Here is a 27,315-nt window from a genome sequence, read left to right as displayed (position 1 = left end):
CAGATATTTATTTAAATGAAACAAAATTTTAAAAGCCATTATAACTACAAAGGAAATCTAACCGCTTAGGGATGTATCTACTGAATGAAGCCTGAAAGATTTAAAGCAGGCCTTTATCGCCAGAAGGCGGAGCACAGATGCATTTTCGTAAATGAATAAGGGAGTATTCTATAAGTAGAAGGACACCTAAATGATTGCTCCATTGTTTCAGAACCACTTGTAACTATTATTAAACCAGTATTCTTTTGCAGGCCCACGGTAACAGAAACTAGATACAGCTTTGTGATCAACACACAAGCTAATCTACACATCATTAAATCAAGGTATTTAATGTCCACCTTATTTCCCGAGTCCTTTAAAACCGACTAAATATGCACAGTACGGCAGCACTCAACAAGTGCTGCAGTTCGGAATAGGAGAACAGGAACAACAAAAGAACATCTTACACCCTTAATCTTTTCTTTTACTCTTGCAGTCATTTCTAGGCAACTTCTTGTCCCTCTTACCATATTGCTTCAGAGCTGTAGCACGTACAGAGACAGAAGAGTTAACTCTTATAAAAGAGGTGCTGGCTTCAAGACTTTCACGTACAACCCAATCACGAGTTACTTTTCATTTCCACAGTCTTTTTTAGCATAACGTAGCATCCCAGGAACTTTTCATTTTCACAGTCTTTTTTAGCATAACGTAGCATCCCACGAATTGCAGAGCGTACCTTCATGATGAACCTACGTGATGTCAGTCGTCAAAGGTTCTGTTTGTACATCACAGCGTATTGATAATATTAACTACTAGATGACACTATACATGAGATCTGGTGAACTGAAATGTGAATTTTTCTGTTCCTTACAGATATCTTAAGTAAAGTGAAATAGCCTACATATTTTAGAAGTTACATTACCTGTCAAAGGAATGGAACTGTACAGGCTGCTCGGCAGCTCCATCGCCAAGGACTCCAAGGAAGGTTGGTGGCAGAAGAGCAGCATCCACTGCAGTCCCATCAGCTGGTGTGCTTACCAAGCTTCTCAGGATGTCCTTTACATTGACATTTTTTGCAGCTGGCACAGAAGTTGCAGGCTTGCTGTCTTCAGTTCCTGTCTCACTTCTGCCCTCCTGAGACTTATTTACTTCTAATGAGAGCGTGCATAGTACTTCACTGATTGCATCTGGACCTGCACTGACATTCAGAGGTCCTGCATCAGCAACACTACCAGAACTGTTTATTCGCCCTGAGGCTGGTTCCTCCCCAAGACCAGAATCCCTTCTTCGTACAGAGGCTGTACTTTCTGAATCTTCAGTGGTGGCTGAAGCAGTGAGAGCAGCAGATGGGTTTTCCACATCTGTTCATATCAAAAACAGAAAACACATTTTAAGTTCATTACCAGAATTGCATTCACCACATTGCTGCTAAAGAAGTAACACCAATAGGTGACAAGTGAAATAACACAGGTATAAATATTTCCTCTTGCCTACTTGGAGATTTAATATTATCTATAAATATTTAAAAGAAAACATAGAACAGAAAAATTTCTGAGAAGCCTGAAAAGTTGTAACATCCAAAAATTGAGACAAAGAAATAGAAGAAATTGACTTAAAAGTCAAAGAATGAAAATTAACTGACTGCCCTAGAGAAGAATAGGAGAAAGAATTCTTGTAGTGGAAACAAAAATGCATACTTAATCTTACACAAAATAGTAATGTTTCTGTAACAACCATTTGTGACTACTTAGCTACTTCAGTGAGATTAACCACCTCTCTACAGCAAAATCAACCTATAGATTAGGATCTTCTCAGATCAGAAAAAGATACACACAGAAATACTGAGGCAAATTGCACACCATAATGTTGTTTATTTAAGTGGTTACAATAAGCATATTTCTATACAATCTCACATGGACTTCTACAGAATTTTAAGATGCATAAGCCACATTATTTCATTTGGCCAAATAATTAACAGTTCACCTGTAGCAGAAGTTTCATTATTTTCGTTCTCCGATTCCTTGAATGACTGGCTATGGTTTGGTGGTCGTCTTTCATTCTGGGGTTCCAGTATATCTCTGTATTTCGAAACCATGAGCACAGAAATAAAATATACAACAGCCAAAGCCAAAAACTGAGCCTGTTTACTATCCTCCTGTAAAAAAAGGACACACACACAGATTTTTCCATTACAATTTCAGCAGCAAGTTTATTTTTCTGTAAAGTATGCCCAGCGCTACCATAAACAGACCGAAAGTAAGCTGATATGTCAACAATGGAAGAACAATATTCTCTAGTCACAGTTTGACTCACCTATAAAGCTAGGGAATACAGCAATTGTATTCAAGTGGCACTAATCCTTTCATTTTTCATTTATAAATATGACAACTTTGAACTAAGGTTGTGTGTTTTGACTACATGCTTCGAATTAGTGCAGGGAGTAGGTCCCCTTTATTTATTTACATGTGTTTCCTCTATTACATTTCCTCAAATGTGCCAAGATATTAACGGCACTGGCTGTGAAGTACAACCAGGCAAGCGTATTCAACGACACTGTAAAAGCATTTATAAACCATTACATATTAATGAAGGAAGTGGAACAAATTCCAGAACCAGTGTTAACGTTTTATTTCATCATCGGATTGTCCAGATGGATGTAGCGTACTATGTACAACTTCAACAGGAATTGATAAATACGCATTTGCATTACAGCTGTAACTTTATGAAGAGATTTTAAGAAAATCTCAAACAGAAATCTTAATGTGAACTTATGCCAGGTACCTCCCCAGAGTACTCAGTCACTCATAGTGAAACAGAGGAAAGAGCCATGTCCCAGATCTGACTAGACATTATGATTTAGCCTAGGCCCGTGTCTTTTGGCTGTTGAAGGAATAAAAATCTTTGTACACTTTAGGAGCACAAGAGAACTGACTATTTGGATCCTCACTGATCAATCAGTAAGAGAAAGGGTGTTTGGGTTCCCCTCCCTCCTTGTTTACATGAGGGCTCAGGTAGCATTCAATTTTTCCCTCCGAGCAGTTCAAGAAAGTAAGTTAAACTATAAAGCTTATTTTATCATGATTGTACTGCCTACTGAAGCCCCACATTCCATGAAGAATTCTTTATTAAGCTGTACTGGGAGAAGTTTATGAGAAGTTCTCTATTAAGAACTAGACAACATAGGTGGATCCTATCTCTTATGCTGAAGAAACGTTAACTTTCACAGAACAAGACAGAAACAGTAAGCTAATAACAGGTAAGCATCAGGCAAGCTCAGATTGATTGAAGTCTCCTGCAAGAGACTGATGGAAGTCTCCTGCAATGGTTTATAATGGATTATATGGATTATAATGGTTTATATGGATTATATAATCCTATAATGGATTATAAAGAATTTCCTTGCTAGATGAGTTTTTGCAAGACGGTTTCCAACTGTAATTAATAAAGTTGCGATCCACTGAATTAGCACTACCCCTTCCCTTATCTTTTCTGCTATGTTTGTAGAACTCCTTGAAATAAAGTCCAGATACTACTGAAAGTACTACTACCAGTAGTTAAGTGGAAGCCACCTGAGTTCCTCCTACACAAGTTCAAATCATGCCAAGCACAATTCTACGTGCTGAACACGATGTAAGAAATTGCGTGCAAATCAAACATAAAATATTTAGATGCACCTTAGATTAAAACTATTCCAAAATAGATCTTTTAAAGTCTACTTTTTCCCCACAACTCAACACAGTAGCCAAAAAGCAGAGTTATTGCATCGTTTTACACTTATTTGCAAAACAGAAAACCCGGTGGATTAGATATGCAAAAAAAAGCAGAGGTTGTGTGTGCATATTGCTTTTTTTAAAAAAAAAAAAAAAAGAAAAATTAATACGCAAAGTGTGTTTGATTTTGAAGATTGCATCATTAGGAATATTTAATTGCCACCAGCATGGAAGATTCACTTCCTGTTACTCTTTTGCACACTGATACTGAAGCAGGGGTTGAAAGAAGCTTGTTTGAATCAATAATTACTGTAAAGATAAAAAACAAAGATCCTTCGCTATTCTGGATAGAACAAAAGAAGTCACTGTGTAAATCATTATACTTGCTAAATAGTCCAATTATTGTAAAATAAGTTATTGTGTCCAAGCTTGTGGCCACCAATGACTCATAGCCATTATAGCTGCTGTATTTGCTTACAGATGTGGTTTTTTTTAAGCAATCAATCTCAATTTCCTCAATATCAGCTATAAAGTTGCTGACATAGGGCAAAGATATTTTTAGTCAACTCGAGACTAAAAAACACATGCATATTTACAGCACATGCACACAAATTGGTTCCTCTGAGGGCAAGTAAAGGAATTAGAGACGACCTCTAATTTCTAATTAGTTAGAAAGATACTCATTTTTCAAAAAGTACACATAAACATCTTTATGATATATAGTACACATAAACAGTTTGTCTATGTACACATGTGAAAGTATATGTTTCTACTAAACACAACATATTTAACATACAATAGGCAGAACTACAAAAGAATCGGCTCTTAGGAACACACCAAAGAGCCTGATCAGCAGGCAGCAATTTTCACCTCTCCCTCTTTCCAATCCCAAACACTACAACAGCTGCAGAGTGCTATGTGTTCCCAATTACGTTGAATAGCATTCTGTTTTTGTAAATTCCGTTTAGCCAAACTGCGTAACACATAGCAAGTATTCAGCAAACACATATATGCAGAAATCTAGCTACATGGAAAACGCTATTATTTGTAACTTACTATATCTCTGAACACTACTGCTCGAAGTCGATTAATATCCATATCCTGCAGAAGTCTGTCATGGTCTCGTATTGGAGAAATGCCACCAGTCACAACGTCCACTGGACTCTATTAAAAAAAAAAAAACACTTGTTTCAGATTCTGTATTTTAAAGCATTCTACCAAGAATCATTAAGTGTGCAAAATCACCCACTGTACATCATATTGTCATAACCAGAGCACAAAGATCAGACGTGCATTTCATCTTTAAAAGGAAAAAAAGATTTGGCAAATTCTTGTGACAGATTTATTTCTCTGTGAAAGGTTAAATATGTAAGTGTTAAATTCACATCTTACAAAAACTATTTCAGGATTTCCAGTGTTCATGCCCTTCAGCTCTATTAAAGTATCTGTGGTGCAGGTATAAATTTAAAAACTTATCCCTCTGTACACAGTAATAATTATTGACTTTTGTTTTCCTGAATGTGGACTTATACTTGCCTTTGCTGCAGACTTTGCTGTTCCTATAAAGCCCTGCACTGCTTTTTGATTCTTCCCAGTCTCTCCAATAGGCTTCATCTGTGCATGCTGCTGACACTCCAAGCAATTCCTTACTGCTACCGCACATACTTGAAGGGAAAAGAAATGTTAAGAATTACTCTGGGAAACAGTATTGTTTATATCCCTTACAGAAATATACATTTCCGTTTATCACTTAAACTAAAAAGTTTAAGCACAACAGTAAAATGATATTTTGCTTCCATACATTTTAAACCGTCGCAAAACAATGCTCAAAATTCTTTAATAATTTATAACTAATAATTAATACTAAACTATTAGAACAAGTATGCTGTATCTAATGGATACTTCAAAGTGAGTAAGTCAGCATCCCTCATTGAAACTCTACCATGAGTACAACCATGGGGCAGGGAGGGTGAAGACAGCTAAATTTCACAGACTGGGAAGGAAGGAAGACAAGTGATACAGCAGTGAAACAGATGACAATGTTTGCTTCACAATGTTCTGTTACTCTTGGACTAAATGTTCTGCAGTTACACGATTTCTTTTTGTAGCTTCACAATTGTACCTGTTTCATCTTCTAATATTATTTTCAAAGGAAAAAAGAACTACCCCACCTCTATACCTGTTTGCATCCCATAAATCTTGTTCTACCTGCACAAAGTTTTAATTGCCTAGAAAGGGAGAGGAAGGCTAGTTACTCTTGAGGCTCTGAGCTGCTCTGGCTCTCATGCAAATTAAACTTTTCATTACAAAAAGTCTTACAGCATGCAACTAGCATGAATACTCTCCTCCTACATTAAACTGAACCCAGTTAGGATCTTGTATGTTCTCATTTCCAGACTAGTCATTACTCTCTTAGGTAATGACCACTTTCTTTCAATCCAGTTTGATGCAAACACACTATAATACTGGATACAACTACTGCCCGATTTGAATCCTACTCTTTAGAAATGTACACCTCCAGTTTTCACCATACCTTCATCTACTAACCTCAAGATTTAAACCTCTTTTCTACATATTGTAAAGGTTCATGTTTTTATATATAGTACAAGATTTCTTTTTATTAAAGCTGCTATACTCTGAGCCTTGACTATTTAGGGAACTTTGGCAAAAGAACTATCTTTGTGGATAAAATGAAAACATGCATCCTCAACAGTCAGGCTACCAAACTTAATAATTTGTTTTATTTAAACTTTACAAAGAGGAAAAGAACCCCATGTATATGCATTGCAGAATAGAAGAGTAAAATAGTAAGAGATCCCAGTGCTTCTTTAACTAAAATTAATCTTGATTTAACAAAAAAAAGACGGAAAAAAAGAAGCTAACAATTGCCAACTAGTTAGTAACAGCAAGCTCCTATGTTCATTAAGTAGTTTTATTTGCTTACCCAAACGAAGACATTGTCGCAGAATTCCTCCAGACGACATATTTTTCTCAGACTCAATTTCAGTGAAACCAAGAGAACTTGCAAAAATTAGCACATCCACAAGGTTGATTAATCTCTGGAGAAATGTTAAAGATGCTTCTACTGAAAGTCCTTGAGTTGGCTCAATATTCTCCAATTCATGCTACACAGAGAAAAAATGAAAGCAACATTTACTTTTTCACAAAGGTGATATTCCTACAACTTACATGAAGAAAAATGTATGCTGGAAGTCAGTAACATTCAAAAGTAGTAATTAGTCATATTCTAGGAACAATCATTAGTATTGGGATTTAATCCCATTCCAGACCGCTATGGGACAATGAAGCTAGGCAACTTCTTTTTATGTCTTCCGGCAAAGAGGGCAGGCACCCAATTTATCTTAGGGAAAGCATGAAGGCAGCAAAGGGAGGAATGAGATGCTTGTGGAAATATCCCACATGCATTCCTGTTTCTCGAAAGGACAGATATAATAGTTAATACACTACATTAAAAAAAAAATCCTCTCATAAGAGATAAATTTCCAAATAAAAATGAAGTTTCTTACAGTAGCGGATGTGGCAGCAGAAAGCAATGGCAATATACCACCACAAGCCATGATCATGTTGTCCATCACTTGAGAGATGAGGTGAATTGTGTTGTGCACAAATATGACATTGTCACTGCTGTTCACAAAGTCCATCACAGTTTTTGTAGAATGGCTGTCCAAAAAAAACCCAACACTCAGAATACAGCTTTATTTTTCTGGTATTTTAGCATCTTTATGCTTTCATAAAAATACAACCATACAGTTGCCAGTGGGGCAGCAAATATCACATGACCATAAGGGTCAACTGGTGTACCCCAATCTAAATCTAAAACAACCATTCCTTTCTATTCTTAAACCTCTCCAGATCATACCTTGCTAAAAGCATCAAGATGTGTGTTAATCATAATTTGTATCAAGGTACATTATAGGCTGGGTCTATGATTACTTGCTATGGGCAAAAGTCACTGTATCAGGTACTACAATAAAGATTGCTGGAAGCATGAACTAGATTTGAACTTAAATCTTTGGAAAAATAAAACAAATACTAAGGGCTTCTCCAAGAAACTATAAATCAACAAAATACAAAATCTTAAATCCTGTTAAACACGGAAATAGATTTTCAAAACAGGACCTAAACTAAAAATGTATTTTAGCTATATCTCATGATGTCCTGAGAGCTTGGTTTAATCACATCCTAAAAATTATTGTCAGACAAAAATTAACCTCAGTTCAAATTGTTTTAATCACTTAAATATTCTATTTCTTCATCCTTACATTCCTTTTTATCAGGTCAGTACAGCTATATAGTTCAATTTAAATTTGACATTCACTACTGCAAGTTAATAATAGACACCACTCTTATTTAAGTTATTAAATCTTAACATTAAAATGCAGGATTACGACTGTTTTCAAAGTTTCCTTTTCTTACTAAATTCATCTTGATGGTTACATTCCAGATCCCTGTTATAAATTAATTTTTAAATGCATAGAACACCTTTGTTCACAGAACCATATCAAAGCAACAACAAAGTGCGTGTAAAAGCAGAAGTAATAAATACTATTTGGGATAGATTTATTAGTATTTTATTCCATATTTAGATACTAATAAAAGATGCAGGGCCTTACATACACGGGAACTTGAAAATCACGGTCCAACAAAAATCAACAGCAAGACTGCCATTGACTTAAATATAGCCAGGATTTCAGTCAAAATATATGTGGTGTCCCTCAACCAATACACATTTATGTCTGTAAAAAGTCTTAAAAAAAATAATCTGAGTATATTTGGGAATAGGTCACAACATAAGGAAGGTACTGAATGAGTGAAATACCAGATGTGCAAAATTCAAAGTCAAAGAGCAACTCTTACGCAGTTTCAACAAAGTCTCAAGTTAATTACACTTGAAACGCCAGTCTAGATCATTACATATAAAGCACAGAAATTTACCTTCTCCACATCTGTATATCTGTTTCTATGGAAAAGAGTAAGTCTGTGAGCAAGCGCTGATGCATCAGTGACCACTTAAACTCAGGAATACGGAACACAGTTGACCTAGAGTCTCTTCGCTGCCCATCTGACGTAGCAGCTAGCTCTTGTCCTGATGAATCTTGCTGCCTTGAGGTCTGAATACACAGTTTGCAAACAGAAAAGAAAAACAAAACAAAAAAAAAAACCAAAAACAAAACAACAAACCATACTCTGGTTATTGGTTTTCATGGCACACACTGAAATAGATTTAATGGACTTGAGATTTTAGATATTCAACAAGTTCAGACTGTGTACATGGTTACAAATAAAGCTAAAACTATTACACAAATGCTATTTACTGGATATACCAGACCTACAAACTAGTCTACAGCTGCACTATCACACCTGTCAGTCTAGGCATACACAAGCAGCAGCCCAACCTTACCACGGGGGGAGTATATGTCGCTGTAGACAGTGGTTTTCCTCCTTTAAGGAAGAATGGTGCAGAATGAAGAGTATCCATTAGCAGGTATCTCTGCAGAAGGGAAGTACTCAGACACGTGACCATTTAACCATGAAAAGCTGAGTTAGAAACTAGAGACTAGAGGGGTGGAGCACTGCAGCACGCAACAGAAGCCCAGTTTTAAATTACACTTGCACATAAAAGAAAAAAAAAAAAAAAGGTAGGCTGATGCGATGGAGTGACGATCCCATCAAATTTTAGTTTCAAATATACATATGTATCTCGTACCTCCTGCAGAGTAGCTAGTGGAAAAAAGTATTTTCACAAGTTCCATCAGGATACAAAAGAAACTTAGTGTTATTTTTTTTCTGCACAAACAGTGCTCACTTCTCAATAATTATAAAAGACAAGATTGAAAAGAGTAAAAGGGAGGCCGAGTAAAGAAGCAGAAGAAATTCTATATAAAATCCTCTTAGAATATATAAACGTTTCTGTCAATTCTTCAAACTTAAGAAGCACCAACACAGATGAAGTGTCCATCTAGCCAAATACTCAGTCTCAATCAGCATCTATAGGTGGATGTACAAAGAACAAAATCTTAGAGACTTCTCAGTACACAAATTAGTAAGAATTATGGCCATTTTAATGAAGGAGTGAAAGTGGTCTTTATATAACTCAAAAAATCCACACACATTAAAATCCCCAAAATGTGTAGGGGCACACTTTTTCAAAAACCTCATAAAATAAGAACTTCCTTTTATTTTTAAGCTAGACAGATGAAGGACAGGTAGAATTTACCTCAGGTACGGATCTTGGGGGCAGAGGTGCTTCTAGACATGTGTTAGCTTTCAGTTCCAGTTTTTCTGTATCTGATGCCACACTAGAAACATCAAGTTTGGCAATCCTTTTGTCAGAGGCTCCTGCAGGCTCTGACACACGGGCATTTGTATTTTCTTCAGCTGTTTTGGTTTCACTAAAAAGAATCTTTTCTTCCTCCAGCTTCTTTTTCCCTTCTGAATCCAGCGGAGTCGCTCCTTCTTGAACTGCAGAACTCACTGTTTCTGGTAAAGATGACAGTTCTTGTTTTTTCCCCTCCACACCTTCAGTATCTTCGGATTTTAAAAGCGCAGATTCAGGTTGCTTCTCTATTGCTCTTTCCTGCTTTGTCGCTTCGCTTTCATTAGAGCTACCTTCCTTGTTTGTTTCTGAAAACTCTTCTGAAGGTAAAGGCATACTACTTTCCTCTTTCAAATCAACAAAATCATCTTCATCTTCCACGTCTACTGTTGATTTTTCCAGTCTTTCTGGACTTTCAGGAGTTTCTCCTTCCAAAGTAGTTTGCATAGCTAAAGAAGCAGCAGTGACAGCTACTGTTTCTTCCACAAGCTCGTCAGCTTTGCTCAGAGAATCTTCAATTGCTTCAGCTATTCCAGTACTAATTTCTGAAACACTTGGCTTTATTGCTTCTGGTTCTGGAGAAAATTCCACACAAGACACCGCTTTTAAATCCTGTGTAGTCTCACCGTCTTCCCCCTCTACCTCCTCCCTATGATTAGATACTGAATGAGTTTGTTGGTCACCATCTGAGGAGGTATTTGTCTCTTTTTTTGCAGTACTGCACTCCATACCATCGTCGATAATGCAGGAAGGAGTAGCGGCATCTTCTTTTAACTCCAAACGTTGCTGCTTTCCCTTGGTTTCAGCTTCTTTGCTAACTCCAGAGATGGTTCTAATTGGTGTTGAAGAATGCAGTCCACTCCCTTCACCTCCTTTCCCTTGGTACTCCCTGTACATTTGAGAAAGACTCTCTTTGTGCATTTCAAAAGTTACCTAAAAGAACAGAGTTGAAAGTACATTAAAAAATATACATTAACGACTGTTTCTCTGAAAAAAACAAACACCAAAATCATTGCTCAAAGTTATATTACAAATTTAATACTGCACTCATGATAAAAAGTAATTTCACGTTGGAGATCACTTCAACTGAGAGCATGTTTTTCTTAAGTGTACCTGTTATTCCTGGACAAAAGAAAGAAAAAAAGTAACAGAAAAAAAGTAAAAAAGTAAAGTAACAGTAAAGTAAAAAAAAACAGTAAAGTAAAGTAACAGTAAAAAAAGTAAAAGAAAGAAAAAAAGAGTCAAAAAATCCCAGACTGATCCTAAGGACAGGAAATTAAACGTTTACTAGAAGTACTCAGAGTTTTAAAGACTACTTCTAGTAAAAGAAGTGAAAATGTTTAAAGTTTAATATTTGTAGTTAACACTCGTATTATTTCCTAGGCTAATTACAGTCACCTATAATTAGAGTTATCTGTGCTACTTGAATTCACATAATTGTATAGAATGCAGATAAAAATGCAACAGCATAACATCCAGAGAATTACTAAATTTGAGACAGCTGACAATCTTTTGTAAGGGGGGGGACCACTGTGACAAGCATCAGTAGCACTTATTATAGCTGAGCTTTCACATCATTTTAGTCCCTTGAGTATGGCTCAACAATCTGCAAAAATAAACAAACTTACGAGAAGTTCACATAAAAAAAAAATACAATCCCACAAAGTCAGAGCGGAGAGAAGCATGTAACGAAGCCAAAATCCTGGGGACCTCCAGATGATACCTGAAATTCTGCAGAGGACTTTTCCTCTAGTGAATGCTATTCTCCTGGTCTAAAAGGCATGTGAGAATAGCTACACAATCTGATTAAAGTGAAAAGATCTTCCTACAGATGAACTGGAAAAAAAAAATTACTGTTTTTAGCTATATTAAAAAAAATCCAGATAAAAAAACCTCTTTATATACATACTGATAAAACTAATTTGCCCAAATAAATAGCTGCGTGTTGAAAGAAAATCTCAGTAGACTAACTGAAGTTTTTATTACACTGTCATTCAATCTAGTTTATCCATACCTTTCTATTTAGGATTTAGATTTATCTTCTATAACAGAAGTGTTCATTTATCTGTAAGCTTAGTTCTCAAAATTTTCCCAACATATAAGCTGCAGCTGAGGGTTGTATTTTTTTTTAACCGTTTTCTTTATCATAAACATTTTCCATAGGCAAAGTAGAGCAGTAAATTTTACTAAATACATGAATGCACATTTTCTTATTGTCTTACATACTAAACTTACTCATTTGGATCTCATCTAAAAATTCCATGTATGTGGTATTCAAAGTGACAATTAGTCAGTAGGAATATTTTCACTTAAGACAATACATGTAAGTCAAAAACTAAATTGACACGTTAAAAAGACATTAGAAATCATAGTTAACAAATCAGAGAGGAGCAAAGAACAAACAAAGGTAAAAAGCAATATTCTTGACAGGTTGTGCTGTCAACATTAGCTTTTTAACACACTATTTTCTTCATCAATCAAATATAAGCTAAGTACTGTAGGCGCAGCATACTATTGTAACACTTCACCTGAAGCATGTTATTTGTTCAAGTTGATTTAATTGAAACTTAAGTCTCTAGCAATACAACTGGGATCTCTTCCTCCTCCTGTTTAAAAAAAAAAAAAAGCTCTCCTGTACTAGTTTTAAATCAGTTATGTAGAAACAAAAAAGTGTGAATGATGACAAGTGACTGGAAGCTCATCCATCTGTCACAACAGATCTACAAAATACTTGATTACAGGGTATTGATGAACAGAACATGGGAGGGGCATTATTATTTTAGAAATACTTCCTTCCTGAACTGTACCATAGTCAGAATGTCAAAAGCAACCCAAACCAGATTATGATAATAAGCTCTCCCTTGCACTTTTAATTTGTTTTCCAAAACATGATAAAGCAAAGCTGCTACTTTTGTCAAATCATCACTTTTCTGAAGAAATCTTGACAACTTGAGCTTATCTCCAGCTAGTTTTCCCTCTTCTCTCCCTCCCTGTTGCTTCCTCCATTTCAAAAACTACTAAAAAGTTTTAGGTCAACGAGTACTAAAGAGACGTTCAACAAATAAAAATACTGTTGGTTTATTTTAGCAAAACTTATCATATGTACTTCCCAGAAAGCAGACTGACCCACAATACGTATACGTTACCTATGCAACGCAAGTATAGCTGTAACAAACCTGTGACATAGCTACCTTCACTCATTTCTGTCTTCAGTATCAGACTTGTTATTGCAACATTCAATTTGCAAAATACATGGGAAAAATGACTCCTCAGAAGTATTTGCAGGCTTTAGTTACACTGTACGCTTAATTTTTTTAACGTTGTTTAGCTACATCCAAATATGAGACCTGGGTTCTACTCTGGTTATGCACTGCTTCCAAAACTGTTGAACAAGTCTCGGGTCTAGCTTTAAAATCTTATTTCACTAGTTCCCTTAAACCAAGGCAAAGCAAGACAGAGATAAAGATGAGAATGGTACTTTTTTCCCCCACACACACTTTTTTTTTTTTGTGGAAAGGGGCAAATAAGGGAGACATGTATGTCAAATTCTATTACCACTGCTGCCATCTCTCCCCAGTATAAACAGGGATAGGCATGACGACACTAAGAGGATCACAAGAGAGCGGCTGGAGTGACCCGTTACAGAACATTATTTTCTTCAGTGCTCAAACTTGAGCGCAATGGAGAGTAGTACACGACCCACAGAACATGTTCAATAACAGCAACTATTCAATCTTAATGGAACGAATCATAGAGATGTTTTGCAGGGCTGGCAGACACTAAATCCACCTTGCAAAAAGAGCACGTTCACGGTGTTGCAGGAGTTTCATCCAGCAACACTTGATGCTTACACTGGTCCTTACAAAACACAACAAGCTTTCACAGCAATATAAAGCGCTAAGTTCTGGCAGCACTATCTACACAAGTGCTTTGATAGATTACCAACCTGGTTGAAGTAAATTGCAGGCATCAAGGAATATAACTTTAAATGCATTCTAAAAGCACACAATTGGTTCTGTTACAGCTGCACTACAAGGAATCACTAAGGTTAAGGCCAGAAAGTAACATCAGATCATCTAGCCCAGCCCTTGATTTTAACCCCCTTTCCTACACATTCAGCCTAGTGACATGAATTGGATGACAGCATCCAGAAAGTTGTCCAGCCTTGGTTTTAGAAATCAAAAGATGAAATCTCCCCTGGATCATTTGTTCCAAATCTACTCTACCATCTTAAAAAAAAAAAAAGTATCCTTCATTTTGAAAGTCTAGCTTCAATTTCTAGTCACTAATTATGTCTCCATTTCCGAGTTGTTAAAAACACCTCAATGAGGAAGAAATACCATGTTTTCAAGGTTTGGTTTTTTCTTTAACGTACTGTAACAGTGATTTTAAAACACCAAAAGATGGAGAAGTAACAGGACAATCTAAAAAGAATGAGGTATCATTCTGACAGACCAGAATCCTTCCTGTGACCCCCTTCTGAAACCTTTTCAGCTCTTCAAAAAATCTTTAATACCATGAACATCCGAATTTTCATGGATCATTCCCATGTAAGTCTCATTAAACTCATATGCAGGAGTAAAAGAAACCTACTTTATGGCTTCTCACTTTCCATTCCACGAACACATTCTACAACGCTGGTGACTAGTTTTGGAGAAATAGTCAGTTAGTTATATCAAGGTTTGTATAACCTGTGATGTACTCTTTTTCTGTAACACTGACTTCTTTCTGGAGTGCTATCAAGCCAATCCCATTTACTGCTGTCTATTGCAGCTTCAAATTTTCTCTTACCGACCAATTTTATCATCTTCTTAACAGCATTAAATCAACCTTGCTTGAAAACAAGCCAAAATCCACTCTCCGTAAGACCAGGGCTGTAAGCTTGCTTTTACTTTCCTCCCTCCCCTCCGGATTCTTAACTCCACCACCTCATGGTCACCACAGCCAAGGCTGCCTTTGACCTTCACATTCCCAACAAGCCCCTTGTCGTTGCTGAGTATGAGGGTCCAGAAAAACAACTCTCCTTTTTGGCTCTTCTATCACTTGGAGGAGGAAGAAGCTGTCCATGAACTTCAAGAACCTCCTGGATTGTTTGTCCTGCTGTGTTGACCCTCCAGCATCTATCAGGCGCAGGAGGGCCAGGGCCTGCAAAATGAGGCTGCTCCTATCTGTCTGTAGAGGACTTCACCTGCTTGTTCTTCACAGTCATTTGGTCTGTAGCAAACGCCCACTATAATTTCACCTGTACCTGTCCTCTCTTTTAATCCTAACCCAGAAAGCCTGAGTTAGCTCCTTATCCATCCCCAGGCACAGCTCCATACACTCCAACTGCTCTCTCGCATAAAGGGCAACTCCTACTCCTCATCTTCCCAGTCTGTACTTTCTAAAGAGCTGATATCCCTTCGTTACTTCACTCTAGTCACGGGAACCATCCCACCACGTCTCCATGATCCTAACATGATTATTATGTTCGTACTTCATATTGTGTTACTGAAAGCTCCAAATTTTCTGGCCCTTCATTAGCAACTTCACTGCCTCATTAGACAAGATTTCAGTTATTCTTAATAGCTTAAGTTATGAGATCCTTGACAACAATGGAGTCTCCCTGCCTCCAAACTCTTTCCTTCGCATAACTTCTTGTTTAATTTTGAAGACACTTAAGATTTCAGTACTGGAAGAAAAGTTCATCCAGATGTAAGACTCACTATTTTTTTATAATCCAAACAATCACAAACCACAATCTTATCTAACAACTAGCCACTGTTTCAGCAAAGCTCTCTGGTATTTATTAGCAATATATACTTATCTTATTCATCCATTATTCAAAATCTTCCCATGCTATTTTCTCTCTTTTGTTCTCTTAAGAGTTTCTTGTTGCATGCTTTGTTTTTCCTAATAACCTACATGTGCCTTGAAGTCAGATCGGCACCATAGGTATTTGTATTAATTTTTAATGTTAACATGTGAATTATGAATTACTGAGTAGTTTTGTTTTTCCAACAAGACTGTTAGTTACAAGTATAAGTTCTACTGACTGCATAGGTTAGAGACACAACTAACTGCAACAAGTTGATCTTTGCCCAGCTGTGGTCAACAGTTAAAAATACAATGTATGGTACAGGGATGCAATATAATTTCGTGATCAGTCTCACCTGAAACAAGAAATAGACAATGATTTGGAAGCCATTACAGAGCAACACTCTGGAAACCAGACTGTGCTCTTCAGGATTGTTAATCGCTACGGGGGTAGGGAGGGGTGGGGGGAAGGGAGAGAAGAAGAAAAAAAAAAAAGTAGCAAGAAGGTCAATACAGACAACTTTACAGATGGGCAATGTAAACTTATGGGTAAATAAATCCAAGCCCAATCTGATGAGAATCTACGTTGATTTAAGAACAATGCCAGAAACTGCAAGGAGAGACACACTGGTAAAGAAAGTTAAATAGTACAGAACTACAGAAGAAAATCACTCACAAAAAAAAACCAAAATCCGCTTAAAAAGAATAGCAATTTCTACTTCCACCATAAACATCAGAAAGAATTCATGTCACTTAATGTATTAAATACTGTCCTTTAAATAACATTCCAATTAAAATAGCAATGCACAAAATAATGCAGACTACCTAAAACAGTATTTTTTTCAAACTTGCACATTTTGAGTTTGGGTTTTTCTTATTTATATTAAAAAAACCCCAAATTTAAGAAATACTGCTACGTAAAATCCAACTTTCCAACAAGCCCGAATAAACAGTTCTGCTCACTATGTTAATTTGTAATTTGGTTTGACGGGAAACCAAGAAATAGTGGCACTACGATGGAGGCACTGGGCAATTCTTCCCCCGCACTTTGGTTGTGTGACATGGCATTTATGAAGCACACCGGTTCACAAAGCCAAACGAAAACACCTAAGGTTAACAAAAGCAGTATCAACGAAAGTGCAAAATGAACTAGAAATTATGATTACTAAATACAAGTAGACAGATAGCATATAAGGGTACTAAAGATTAACATTAGAATCTGCAAGCATGCAACAATTTACAAGACAAGTGTTAGCTTGAAGAACCTTAAATGTACTTAAGTCGTTTTTTATTTTCCTTCAGGCATTTGCAACTGTAAAGCGGATAATACAAAATTAATTACTAGAAATTGTTCTAAATTAGTGAGCTAAAAGGCCAATCATTAATCTTCACCATCATTTGATGGTTAATCCATAGCTGTTTGCAATGCTTGGAATGCATCTCTACGCACTACTAGTTAAAGACACTTGTGAGCTAATAACTGCAACATTTGCCTCTGCCATCAATTTTAACTTAATTTGACATCCAACATTTACTAATTGCCAAGGAGAAAAATTAGCATACAGCAATGAAAAAGGTTAAGATGATTGACATTTGTATTAAAGAACACAGGGAAAATATTTTAACTATACGTTAAGATTTTCTCCTTTTTTTTTCATTATCAGGTGGGCAATTTTGTCGAGTAGAGAGAGAAAGGGAATGTCTGCCAGACAGGTCAGACAATTATATAGTACTGCTGTTTCCTTATAGAGTCTGCTCAGTGCAAACTAGCTCCTGCGCTGCTGACACCATCAATAAACTCTTCATAATTCCAGCAAGCGTTACAACTTTTTAAATCTTAACAAGGACTTTATTGACCTGTTTTTCCACTTCTCCTCTAGCAACATTAACTGTTCAAAAGCAGAAACCAATCTCCAAACAAAACCATGTCTGTTTAGACAGGAGGCACCAATATCTGAAGATATCAAACCTAATTTTCAATCCAGTGAAGTGAAAGATACAAAGGTACCGTATGCACCATACGCTGACTTACAGTCTGTAACCCACTGACCTGAGGAAGCTCTGGGTTATTTCTGAGTGGTTCACAGAAGAAAGCTAAGAAAAGCAAATTAACATATATTATGCAGGACATTACATATGAGAAATTTCTAGGAGTCTAAGCTTCCACCAAAAGAGCATTCACTGACACACAAAGCGAGGGGGGAATTAAAACCACTCCACCAAGACACTTTCACGTTCCTGCATTTTCATCCAAGTGGCAATATTTTTGCCTTTTTTCTCCTCAGCTTGAGAAAAAAAAATATGCACGGAAATAATTTCTAGAATAAGGAAGCAAGTACTAGTCAATATAATTCATAAAAGTCTTTGCTTATCTGAGAGATAATTTTATGTATGTTGGCAGCGTTTTATTTTGAAATCAAGTCACGGTATAGGTTACTGTTACATCACCACACAATAATAAATTGAAACAGCATACCAGACATGTATTTGCTCATTTTCACTAATGCAACTATTGCTTTTAATTTGTTTAAATTGCAAGACATGAGCACATTATCCTCTCAAGGTACACATTTCCTCCCTCTCTCAATCCCTGTCACCATTCCTACAGTTCAGTAGACTGTCAAATTCTGCCTTGTGCACATTTGATATTTAGTTATTAACAAAAACACCTTGTAACTAAACTCAATGTTTACCACTCTGTATTGTCATAATACCCAGCTATAGGTCTTGTGTGCTTCTCTCTTTGGCCGTCCTTTTCCAGTGTCTCCATGTGTGGTTGGCAGCCCTGCAGCGGAGACTCCACATACATCATTTCTGCTCATGGCCCAGAGGCTCAATTCAGTCCCCACAGCCACCACCCGAACACAGGTAGTGGCAAGTATGGAGAAGGTTTGCCTCTAACTCTGCAGCAACAGCAAAGGAGGCCACTAACAATGCTTGAGGCTGCAGAGACAGGTCCCATCTTCCAATGATTTTTATACTGAGTCACACAGATGAGAACCCATTCTCTTTTCAGGTCATCTTTGCTTAGGAAGACTATCACATAGCTGTTTGCCTCTTTATGTATCAGTTCTTTCCGCTGCAAATGTTCCCCCATTTCTTCTTTTTGAGACCTCTGGCACTTCACAACCCATAGCAAATCTCTATTACACTCTTCCTTTAAGGCTTCTACCCAACTGATCCTGTTCTTTCCTGCTTCATAAATTCTCAGTTTACCTTGCTCACTCTACTCCTATGCCCCATTTCACACTTCTTTTCCAGTTTGAGTTAGTAAAATTTTAGCATCCTGCAGCTTTATTCACGACATTCCACTCAATCAAACTGAGTGAATAATGAGATGGAGGAGCTCTCCATTACCCATACATGCTGCATGCATAAGAGCCCATCAGTGGTACAAGATCCCTCCTCCTGACTGTTTTACCTCCTGAATAATGAAAATACTTTCTTCTCAGAGATGCCTATTAGGAAAAGTCTTCCCACACACCTACTACAAAAGAAGCTGTAACAAGGACACACCTAGAAATGGTGAAGGATTGCGTTATAAACACACATCTTGGAGGGTACACAGCTCTAAAGGAGGCTGCACGTTCTAGTCTCCAAGTTCCTTCTGCTCTCCGTAAGACAGGTGACCCCCCCAAGAATCATTTCTATCTAGGATAAGCAATAATTTTTTATAAATAACTATTTATAACATATGAATGAACACCATATTTAAGCATTTCAAGGGTGCTACTTAGTTTGGGTCTCCCCCAGCTTTGCTTCATTGATACATTGGGCATCACACAATTGAAAACCAAAAACCTGCAGTAGCACAATGACCCTCTTGGCTGGCTACCTCTGCTTCCCTGCAGGGCAACGCAGACACACTTTTCAGAGGACTGAAGAGCATCTGAACATACCTGCACATACCACTGTGGGAGACCCTACGTTCTTCCAGATAGGGAGAAAAAAAATGGAGACAAACCCATTCTCAATAACTCATGAATGCCAATGAGATTGGGACTCAAGAGATCCTGATAGCCTGTTACTTTCTAAAGCTACTGAGCCGTGTTCACTTCTCTGCAACTTAGTTTTTAAAATTGCTATCATATACTAACTCCTCCACCACCTAATTTTTGCTGCTTTTGCCTGTTTACCCTCATCTGACAGTGATGAAAATCAGGCAAACATAACACATGTAAACGCTGTGCACATCTTATTTTTTTTTTTCTCTCCAGTATTAAATGAGCTGGGCATCAAAGAACATACAAATTTACTGAATACTCACTAATGTTTACTACAACTGTACTTCCTTAGATTGAAAACTAACAATTACTTAGAAATACATTGTATGTTAAAGTTACAGTACTAACATTTTAAGATTATACTTCTTCCTATTCAGATCCTTGAACAAAATTTTTCCACTTACACAGCAATTTCCACTTATACAGCAATAAAACTGTAGCTTATATATATATATTAACTTTTCTGTCTTACTCAATAAAAATTTCTTGCACCACTAAAAAAAAAGATATTAATCAGAATTTACGCAAATACCTTCTCTTTAACCGAATCACATGGTAACACGAAGCAACTTTTTAGTTGTAAAATGTATTGAAGGGTCTGAAATAAGCAAATGTTAGTTATTCGCAGTAGTTCAAAACGTTCAGATAATTTAGGAGTGTATTATACTGTGTAAATCATTATATTCTTTTAAAACTTGGGGAAGCTGAAAGGTCAAAAAGGCAAGTTGTCCACCGTTCTTTACTTGTTTCCTATTATTAACCCCCGAATCATTGGTCCTTTCCACAAAGTAACACGGCTAGACAGATAAAATCTAAGGCCTAGCTCGCATGGTTACAAAGTTTAAAAACCAGGAGTTCTTACGATGCTTTCATAAATTGAGCACTGGCCAGTTAGAACGATTAATTAGTTCTTGATTTTATTTAATTTTTTTATTAACATTTTTATCGAACTAGGAGCCACAGATTAAACACCTTTGTATACACTGTGTTAACATTCAGAAGGCATCAAAAAATATAATATGGAAATGAGCAAAATACTTGAGTAATACTAAGAAATTTGGCTTTAAAAAGGTTACACACACCTTCTAAATCCTGAGCGCAAGGAAACCAATGCAGTGCAATTACGCTAGAAAAGCCGTTGCTGCTTCTAAAACGTTGTGCAGCTGTTGGAGGAGAGGGTTACAGTGACAAACAGCTTCCCTGCTACAAAGGTGGCAGGAAATCTATCAAACTGGACAATAAAATCGCAATTGAGTTTCTTTGGCTTTTTATAGCAGCTGCATGTATCTTGATGTGTAGCTCTGCAAAACCTATCCAATTCTGTAACACTAGTCCTTTATACACTAGTTCTTTATCATAGAATGGTGTTATAAATTAGCGGCAAGAATGGCACAAAGGGTTGTAAAAAGGAAAAATAAGCAGTAACCCAATACAATTAGAGATGAAATAATAAAAACACAAATTGGTTATTCTCTTAGCAATGTTAAGGACATATTTTTGTTCCCATAATTCCCACATTACTTTGAAAGCCTGCTAGAAATCAAAAACATCTGAGATGCACTTAGCATTGAACAATTTGCCCACTGACTTATGCCTACACTATGTTATGTGTGAATCTATATGAATCTCAATACTGGTATAACAGGATAGAAAACCATTCAAAATAAGTAAAATTAGAGGGATTAAAAATTCATTATCATCAGATATTAATATCAGTTTATAAGGACATTTTTCAAGCGATTAGGAAGGTTTTACCACAAAGAGCTTTTTCTGTGATTTATCCTAATTCATGCTTATGTGATTAAAAAGGTAGTTATGAAACATCATCTAGCTTTATATTACTAGTTGCATAAATTGCATGTATTATTTATAAAAAAGTTAAAATGGCAAATGCCTAATAAAAGTGAAAAAATCAAATTTTTAAATCCTTGATTATTGCATCATCATTCATATCACTATTGTTAAGTTAGTTTCTGGGTGCTTTTGTTGTTTAATCATTTCTGTTTAGGCTTCTGGAACTGGACTTTATTAGCACTAACATCCAAACAAAATGAACTCCTTGATGATTCCTTTAAAATTACACCACCACTCTGCCACTAGCTCTGCCCACGCTCACACACTTCTAACCTTGCCATTCATTGTTCAGCTCCCTCTAAAGCAGGCTGGAAGAACAAACAGTCCTTACATATTGACCAGAAAGCCAAGACGGTTAGACTTGGGAGAAGTGACACAGGAAGTTACTTGTACAACCAAGGATACCTCACTGTGCCGGCATGCCAGGAACCAAAATGAGAAACACAAAGAGTGAAGCACGTCATCGAATCATAGAATCGCCTGGGTTGGAAGGGACCTTTCAGACCATCTAGTCCAACCATCAGCCTAACTCTGACAAAACCCATCACTAAACCATATCGCTAAGCACTACGTCCGCTCGTCTTTTAAACACCTCCAGGGACGGTGCCTCAACCACTTTCCTGGTCAGCCTGTTCCAATGCCTGATAACCCTTTCAGTGTAAAAAAATTTTCCTCATATCCATATATCCATTTGTTACAGTATTGCAAAAAACCACAGATTTTAAAAAATAAATAAATAATAAAAATCCAAAGTAACATTATCTGTATCTCGATTTTTTCAGTACTTTCTGAAATTGTTTGGGTTTTTTTTCTTAATGTTTGGCCTTGGCATCACAATAAAATCTTGGTTTTTCCTCTATGAACTCTACGCCATTGATTGGCCACATTAAGTCACTGAAGATAACGACCAAAAATCCATATAATCATTTTGACATAGAAGCTGTTTAAATGAGATTTCCGACATTACATTATCTTACAAGAAGAGGCTGAGAACAGAACTACAGCTTATAAAGCAATGTGCTAGACAAGTCCTAAATTCAATACGCCAAAGCTCTATAACAGAGGTAGAAAGCTGGTCTTCCTTCGCCCCCCTCTCCACCTTTCCCCAAGGACAGACAGTTCCCCAGCAAGCACAGAAATGCTTTAAATTATGCCCGTTTCTATAAAAGCACGCTAGGGATCTTTTCTCTGGCTACAGCTTGCCGTACAATCTACTCCACCCATGTCCTCTGCAATCTTGGGCGAAAGAGAGGAAACAGGTTTTTTGAAAACTGCGGAGCTGACACAAAAGATTAAGGATATTTCGACAACTGTGATCTCTGTAAGGGTTAAAATTTGACCCTGGCTTCTTTGCACCTGGATTCCATTTAGCTAAGTGACTATTTAATGATATTATTTCACACACTTTTATTTTATAGATTTCTACATTTGTCTCCCCACAGCCCAATAATCCACCATCGAGCTATGAATGTGATAAATAAACGGAGCTGCAAAATAACAGTATTCTTGCTGTCTGCAGAATGACTTTTTTGAGAAAAAAATCATACAAAAGTCAAGGACCTCAGAAATGCTAACAATTCCTTAGAATCATAAAGCCATCTCTAGGATTCACAGATGTCCTTTTCACTCAGTTAAATTGCACACATTTAGAAATGTATCATTGATAATTTAATTCACTTTAGGTAAATATTTCTGATAAGCCAGAATAATTACAGAGGCCCACATTGGCCTCACACTTTTTTTCAGAATAAGGCAGGGCAGTTATCTTTTATACTACTGGGCCTCGTTCAAAAATCCACTAATAACTTTCACGATGTAATTCTGATTGTACCAACAACAAAAAAATCAGACAGAAGAATAACGAAGGGTAATAGTCTCATTCATACTGCAAGGATTTGCGTTCTCACCCTGTATTCCATGACAGCTTCACAGATGAAACATCTGTCTTAACTTCGATTTCTTTGCTTTTTACTGGTTTGTGTTACAGCCTTTTGATGTTACCAAAAGGTATTTTTGTTTATGAATAGATATGGTGCGCCACCTTGTGTTCCTGCCATTACTAAAAACTGAAACCAACGCTAAAATTTTCCAGAAATGCTCCTGAAATTTGATTATCTCATTTTTGAAAATTTGTGCCATTTTCAGTATAGACTAGTACTAACACAATTTGAGCAACAACAAAAAAAGACTTGTGTTCAAACCACAACATTAACATTTAATTGTCAAATATTTGAACATTACGCCCAGTTACAGATATAAACACAGAGCTTAACTATTGACCTTCACTTCAAGCCTATCTCACTGTACAATACAGCACTTTAAGGCTCTAAATCTAAATACACAGTGTAACAAAATTTCCCAACTATTTGAAACACTCACCTTTGAATGTGTGATCGACAGTGTATCCACCCAAACACGCCAGCCACCCCACTCATATTTGATTGCATGGTAGAGCAAAATTCGAAATATGGTATACACCATCTCCGTTATCTTCTGTTCCTCAGAAGTCTTTGGATTAAAACAGCAAAGGGAAAGCATCCACTCCTGCCAGACCGAGCACTGCAACAAACTCCTGCAAAATACATACACGCTATTTAATGAAATTTCAAAATGTGTCTGAGAAATATACATCAGCTAAGTCAGGAATTCAACACGTTTAAAATAATTGCTATGTGCATGCTTCTCTAATTTTACATATTGAAGACTATACTAGAGTATAGGATTTGGCAAACAGCAATGAAGCTGTATCCGCTTAATGAGCCTAATTTACCAGGAGACCTTGTTACTTTGTATACATGTGCATATAGCAAGCTACCTTACCTCCTGTTTTCTCTGCTATTATTAAATAGTTTAATCATATCTGAGAGAAAGGCTCGCCGAACCTCCAGAGCTTCTGGACACTGTGGAGAATTACGTAGCAGGATTGCAATAACCTTCAAAATCTCTGTAAAACAGTTCATGAGCAACAAAATATTAGTATTAAGCACAACATAAAATACAGGACACCTTCCAGTGTTTTTGTACAAGAAAAACGAAGCCACACAACACAGTTTTATACTGAGAAAACGCCCATCTCTGAGTATTTAACTAATACAAATCCCTTTGTCCAAGGCTTCTCAAACCTGGTCACCATCAGGGGATTTGCAGGCCTACACAGCTGAATAAAATGGAATAAAAGTTAAATTATTCTGAAATTTTTTTTGAATTATCAGGTTTAAGCAACACAAATGTTACTGCATGACAAACGACAAGCTACCGGAATCCGTTAGAACCTTTTTCGAAGGAAGTTCACATAATACAATGCATCCATTATAAAATCAATATATGAGAAAAATGCATAGACTTTGCTCTACCTTAATATTTCTGAATTTTTGACGAATGCGAACAACTTCCAATTACACATAGCAATTTCTGTTATTAAAAAAGTTTGAGAAAGGGGACAAAACCTTCCTGATATAAAATTTCATCTCTTATGAGCATAGCGTTTTCTATATTTTTAGGAGATAGTCAAAATTGTGGGTATATTCTATTTTTTGAAGCAGTGGGGCAGTCACTCTTCTTGTTACTTTAAAAAAGTTAACTTTGTAAATAAATTAGGGTGTAAGTTTAACACGGTCACTGTGATAGTTTCAGGTCACCTTGTACAATTCCTTTAAAAAGATAAATTCTTTATTTGAAAATATTAGCACTGAGCTTAAAAAGGTACTCTAGAAGTCACTCCTCCTACTACATCTAGATTATTCCAGACTCATACCTCACACTACAAATAACTGTATTACCCACAGCAGTGTCTGTCAACTTCAAAAATCTTAAGAGAAAGTAACAGAAATCTCATCACGTTTCTTACTTCATACAGATTTACCAGAAGGCAAATGGCATACTGCAACCAGATTTCTTTCCCGTGTATCTGCTTTGCTTTCTTTTCTCTTCCCCCACTTTCCACATGAAGCAAACCCACAACTATGACCTACATTAAATGACAAAGCAGCTGTGAAAGTGAAAAATCTATTATTTCTCCAGAAAAAAAATGAACTCCCAAAGCTATCATAAGTCCATTGTATTATATAGAGAGCACATTAATAATGCATATAATTCAGAAAAGATCAGTATTTTCTCTTAGTTCAAAAGACATCTGAAGTTTCATATCAAGATATTTCCCATAAAGTTAGCTAACCAAAACAGTGAGCAGATACATTTCTCCTACTTTCCATCTAGCGTTGTCGTACTAAATGTAATTTAAGATAAAGGCTGTTCCCATATTTCAGGTAATTTAGCCTGACATCACTAAATAATGCAATCAGAATTTTGCTGGAACCTTAACATGTACTAAATCAAAGTACGCTGCGCATGCAAGTATTGAAAAACCATTTCATAACATGACTGCACAGCCAAAAGGGTGAGTTATGAACTACATACACATTTAGACACATAAAAAATCTTTCAAAAAGCCATAGAGACATACTTCCTAAATAACTCCAACTAAATGCACATTATCTTTCTTTTGTATGAAAAACAATGTAAACCTAAGATCAGAATTAAGACTGGCGGATGTAATTAATAAGCTTTTTCACGTGTTTTTTTTTATATCAGACTTTTCTTATGGTAGCGCTTAGAAATGTGTATCGTTCTTACGAGGATTTTGTATCTTCACTGTTGAATCTGGGTCAGGATGTTGTTTATGTATCACTTGAGTGCAAATCTGTTCCGTCAGAATCTAGCAAGAAAGGAAAAGATGCCATATCAATGTTCATAAAGACAGCTTACTGAAAAATAGTTGGATACATCCTTCATACAGTACCATCACTATTTCACCACGATTCTAAAAATTAACCAAAAAACCCACTTGTTCTCTTTCTTGGTAATTTATTTCATCCTGTTCCTGAAACTTTATTCAAAACTATTTTTTGTGCTTTCTTTTAAGCGCACACTGTTATTTTAAATACATTGGAAGAGAAGCCCGAATCTAACCAAAACAATCATCATAAGGCAAGATCATTGCCATAATAAAATTCCACATATATATGAGTGTCTGCTTGAGCCATTCAGGTTACTCATTTTCCAGAATTGTTCATAATGAGCATAACCAAGTTAAGGGCAGGAGTGGCGGGGAGAGGGAGGGAACGATGACCAACTCAAGTAGTGAGCTTGGGGAAAAAGAAAAAAAAAAAAAAAGCAACACTCAGCTGCATCACGCTAAGATTTAATGTCATCTGGAACATATCAGCACAAATATGTAAGCAATTTTCTAACAATGTCTTACAAGTAATTAGGAAGATTGGATCCTAACTACAGTATATTACTACCTCAAATAGGACATTGTATGTGGTCATGGTGATTAAGCTTGTCTGAAGCATCAGCCTTTCAGCCAACAAAGAGAACAATCCATGTCCAAGCATGACTTCAGCTTTTCTCCTAAAATAGTACAGAAAGATAAAATAAACTTACATATTTCAACTTGCTTTAGGGGGAAAAAAGTGTGCCTCAAGAAATATGAAATCACCAGAAACTTTTTCATTCTTTAAGTCTTTCACTTCTGGTTAAGGAAAAGGGCAAGGATTCAAATTCTGAAAGGACAAGTCATTCCCTGAAGACAGACAAAAGACAGTAACTTTCTTCCGTAAATGCAGTCCACTCA

General features: G+C 36.5%; 1 protein-coding gene across 5 annotated transcripts in view; it reads right to left on the bottom strand.

The window, feature by feature from the left end:
• The window catches only part of LRBA (LPS responsive beige-like anchor protein), a 414,612-nt gene that overhangs the window by 319,480 nt on the left and 67,817 nt on the right, over positions 1–27,315 (bottom strand). For 4 of the 5 annotated variants that reach the window (XM_063335808.1, XM_063335810.1, XM_063335809.1 and 1 more), the window contains exons 19-30: positions 26,984–27,092; positions 26,313–26,394; positions 24,501–24,624; positions 24,060–24,252; positions 9,928–10,959; positions 8,646–8,821; positions 7,217–7,370; positions 6,634–6,814; positions 5,226–5,353; positions 4,746–4,853; positions 1,963–2,134; positions 902–1,340 (exon numbers count right to left, since the gene is read on the bottom strand). In XM_063335808.1, coding sequence (XP_063191878.1) covers positions 902–1,340; positions 1,963–2,134; positions 4,746–4,853; positions 5,226–5,353; positions 6,634–6,814; positions 7,217–7,370; positions 8,646–8,821; positions 9,928–10,959; positions 24,060–24,252; positions 24,501–24,624; positions 26,313–26,394; positions 26,984–27,092 — 2,898 coding nt within the window. Of the gene's footprint in view, positions 1–901; positions 1,341–1,962; positions 2,135–4,745; positions 4,854–5,225; positions 5,354–6,633; positions 6,815–7,216; positions 7,371–8,645; positions 8,822–9,111; positions 9,202–9,927; positions 10,960–24,059; positions 24,253–24,500; positions 24,625–26,312; positions 26,395–26,983; positions 27,093–27,315 lie in introns of all 5 variants that reach the window. The other variant, XM_063335812.1, reaches the window with a different exon arrangement.

Source organism: Chroicocephalus ridibundus, chromosome 5 (assembly GCF_963924245.1).
Source record: "Chroicocephalus ridibundus chromosome 5, bChrRid1.1, whole genome shotgun sequence".
Taxonomy (NCBI): Eukaryota; Metazoa; Chordata; class Aves; order Charadriiformes; family Laridae; genus Chroicocephalus; species Chroicocephalus ridibundus.
Note: the sequence above shows the minus strand (reverse complement) of the source record. Positions and strands in the feature narration are given on the sequence as shown.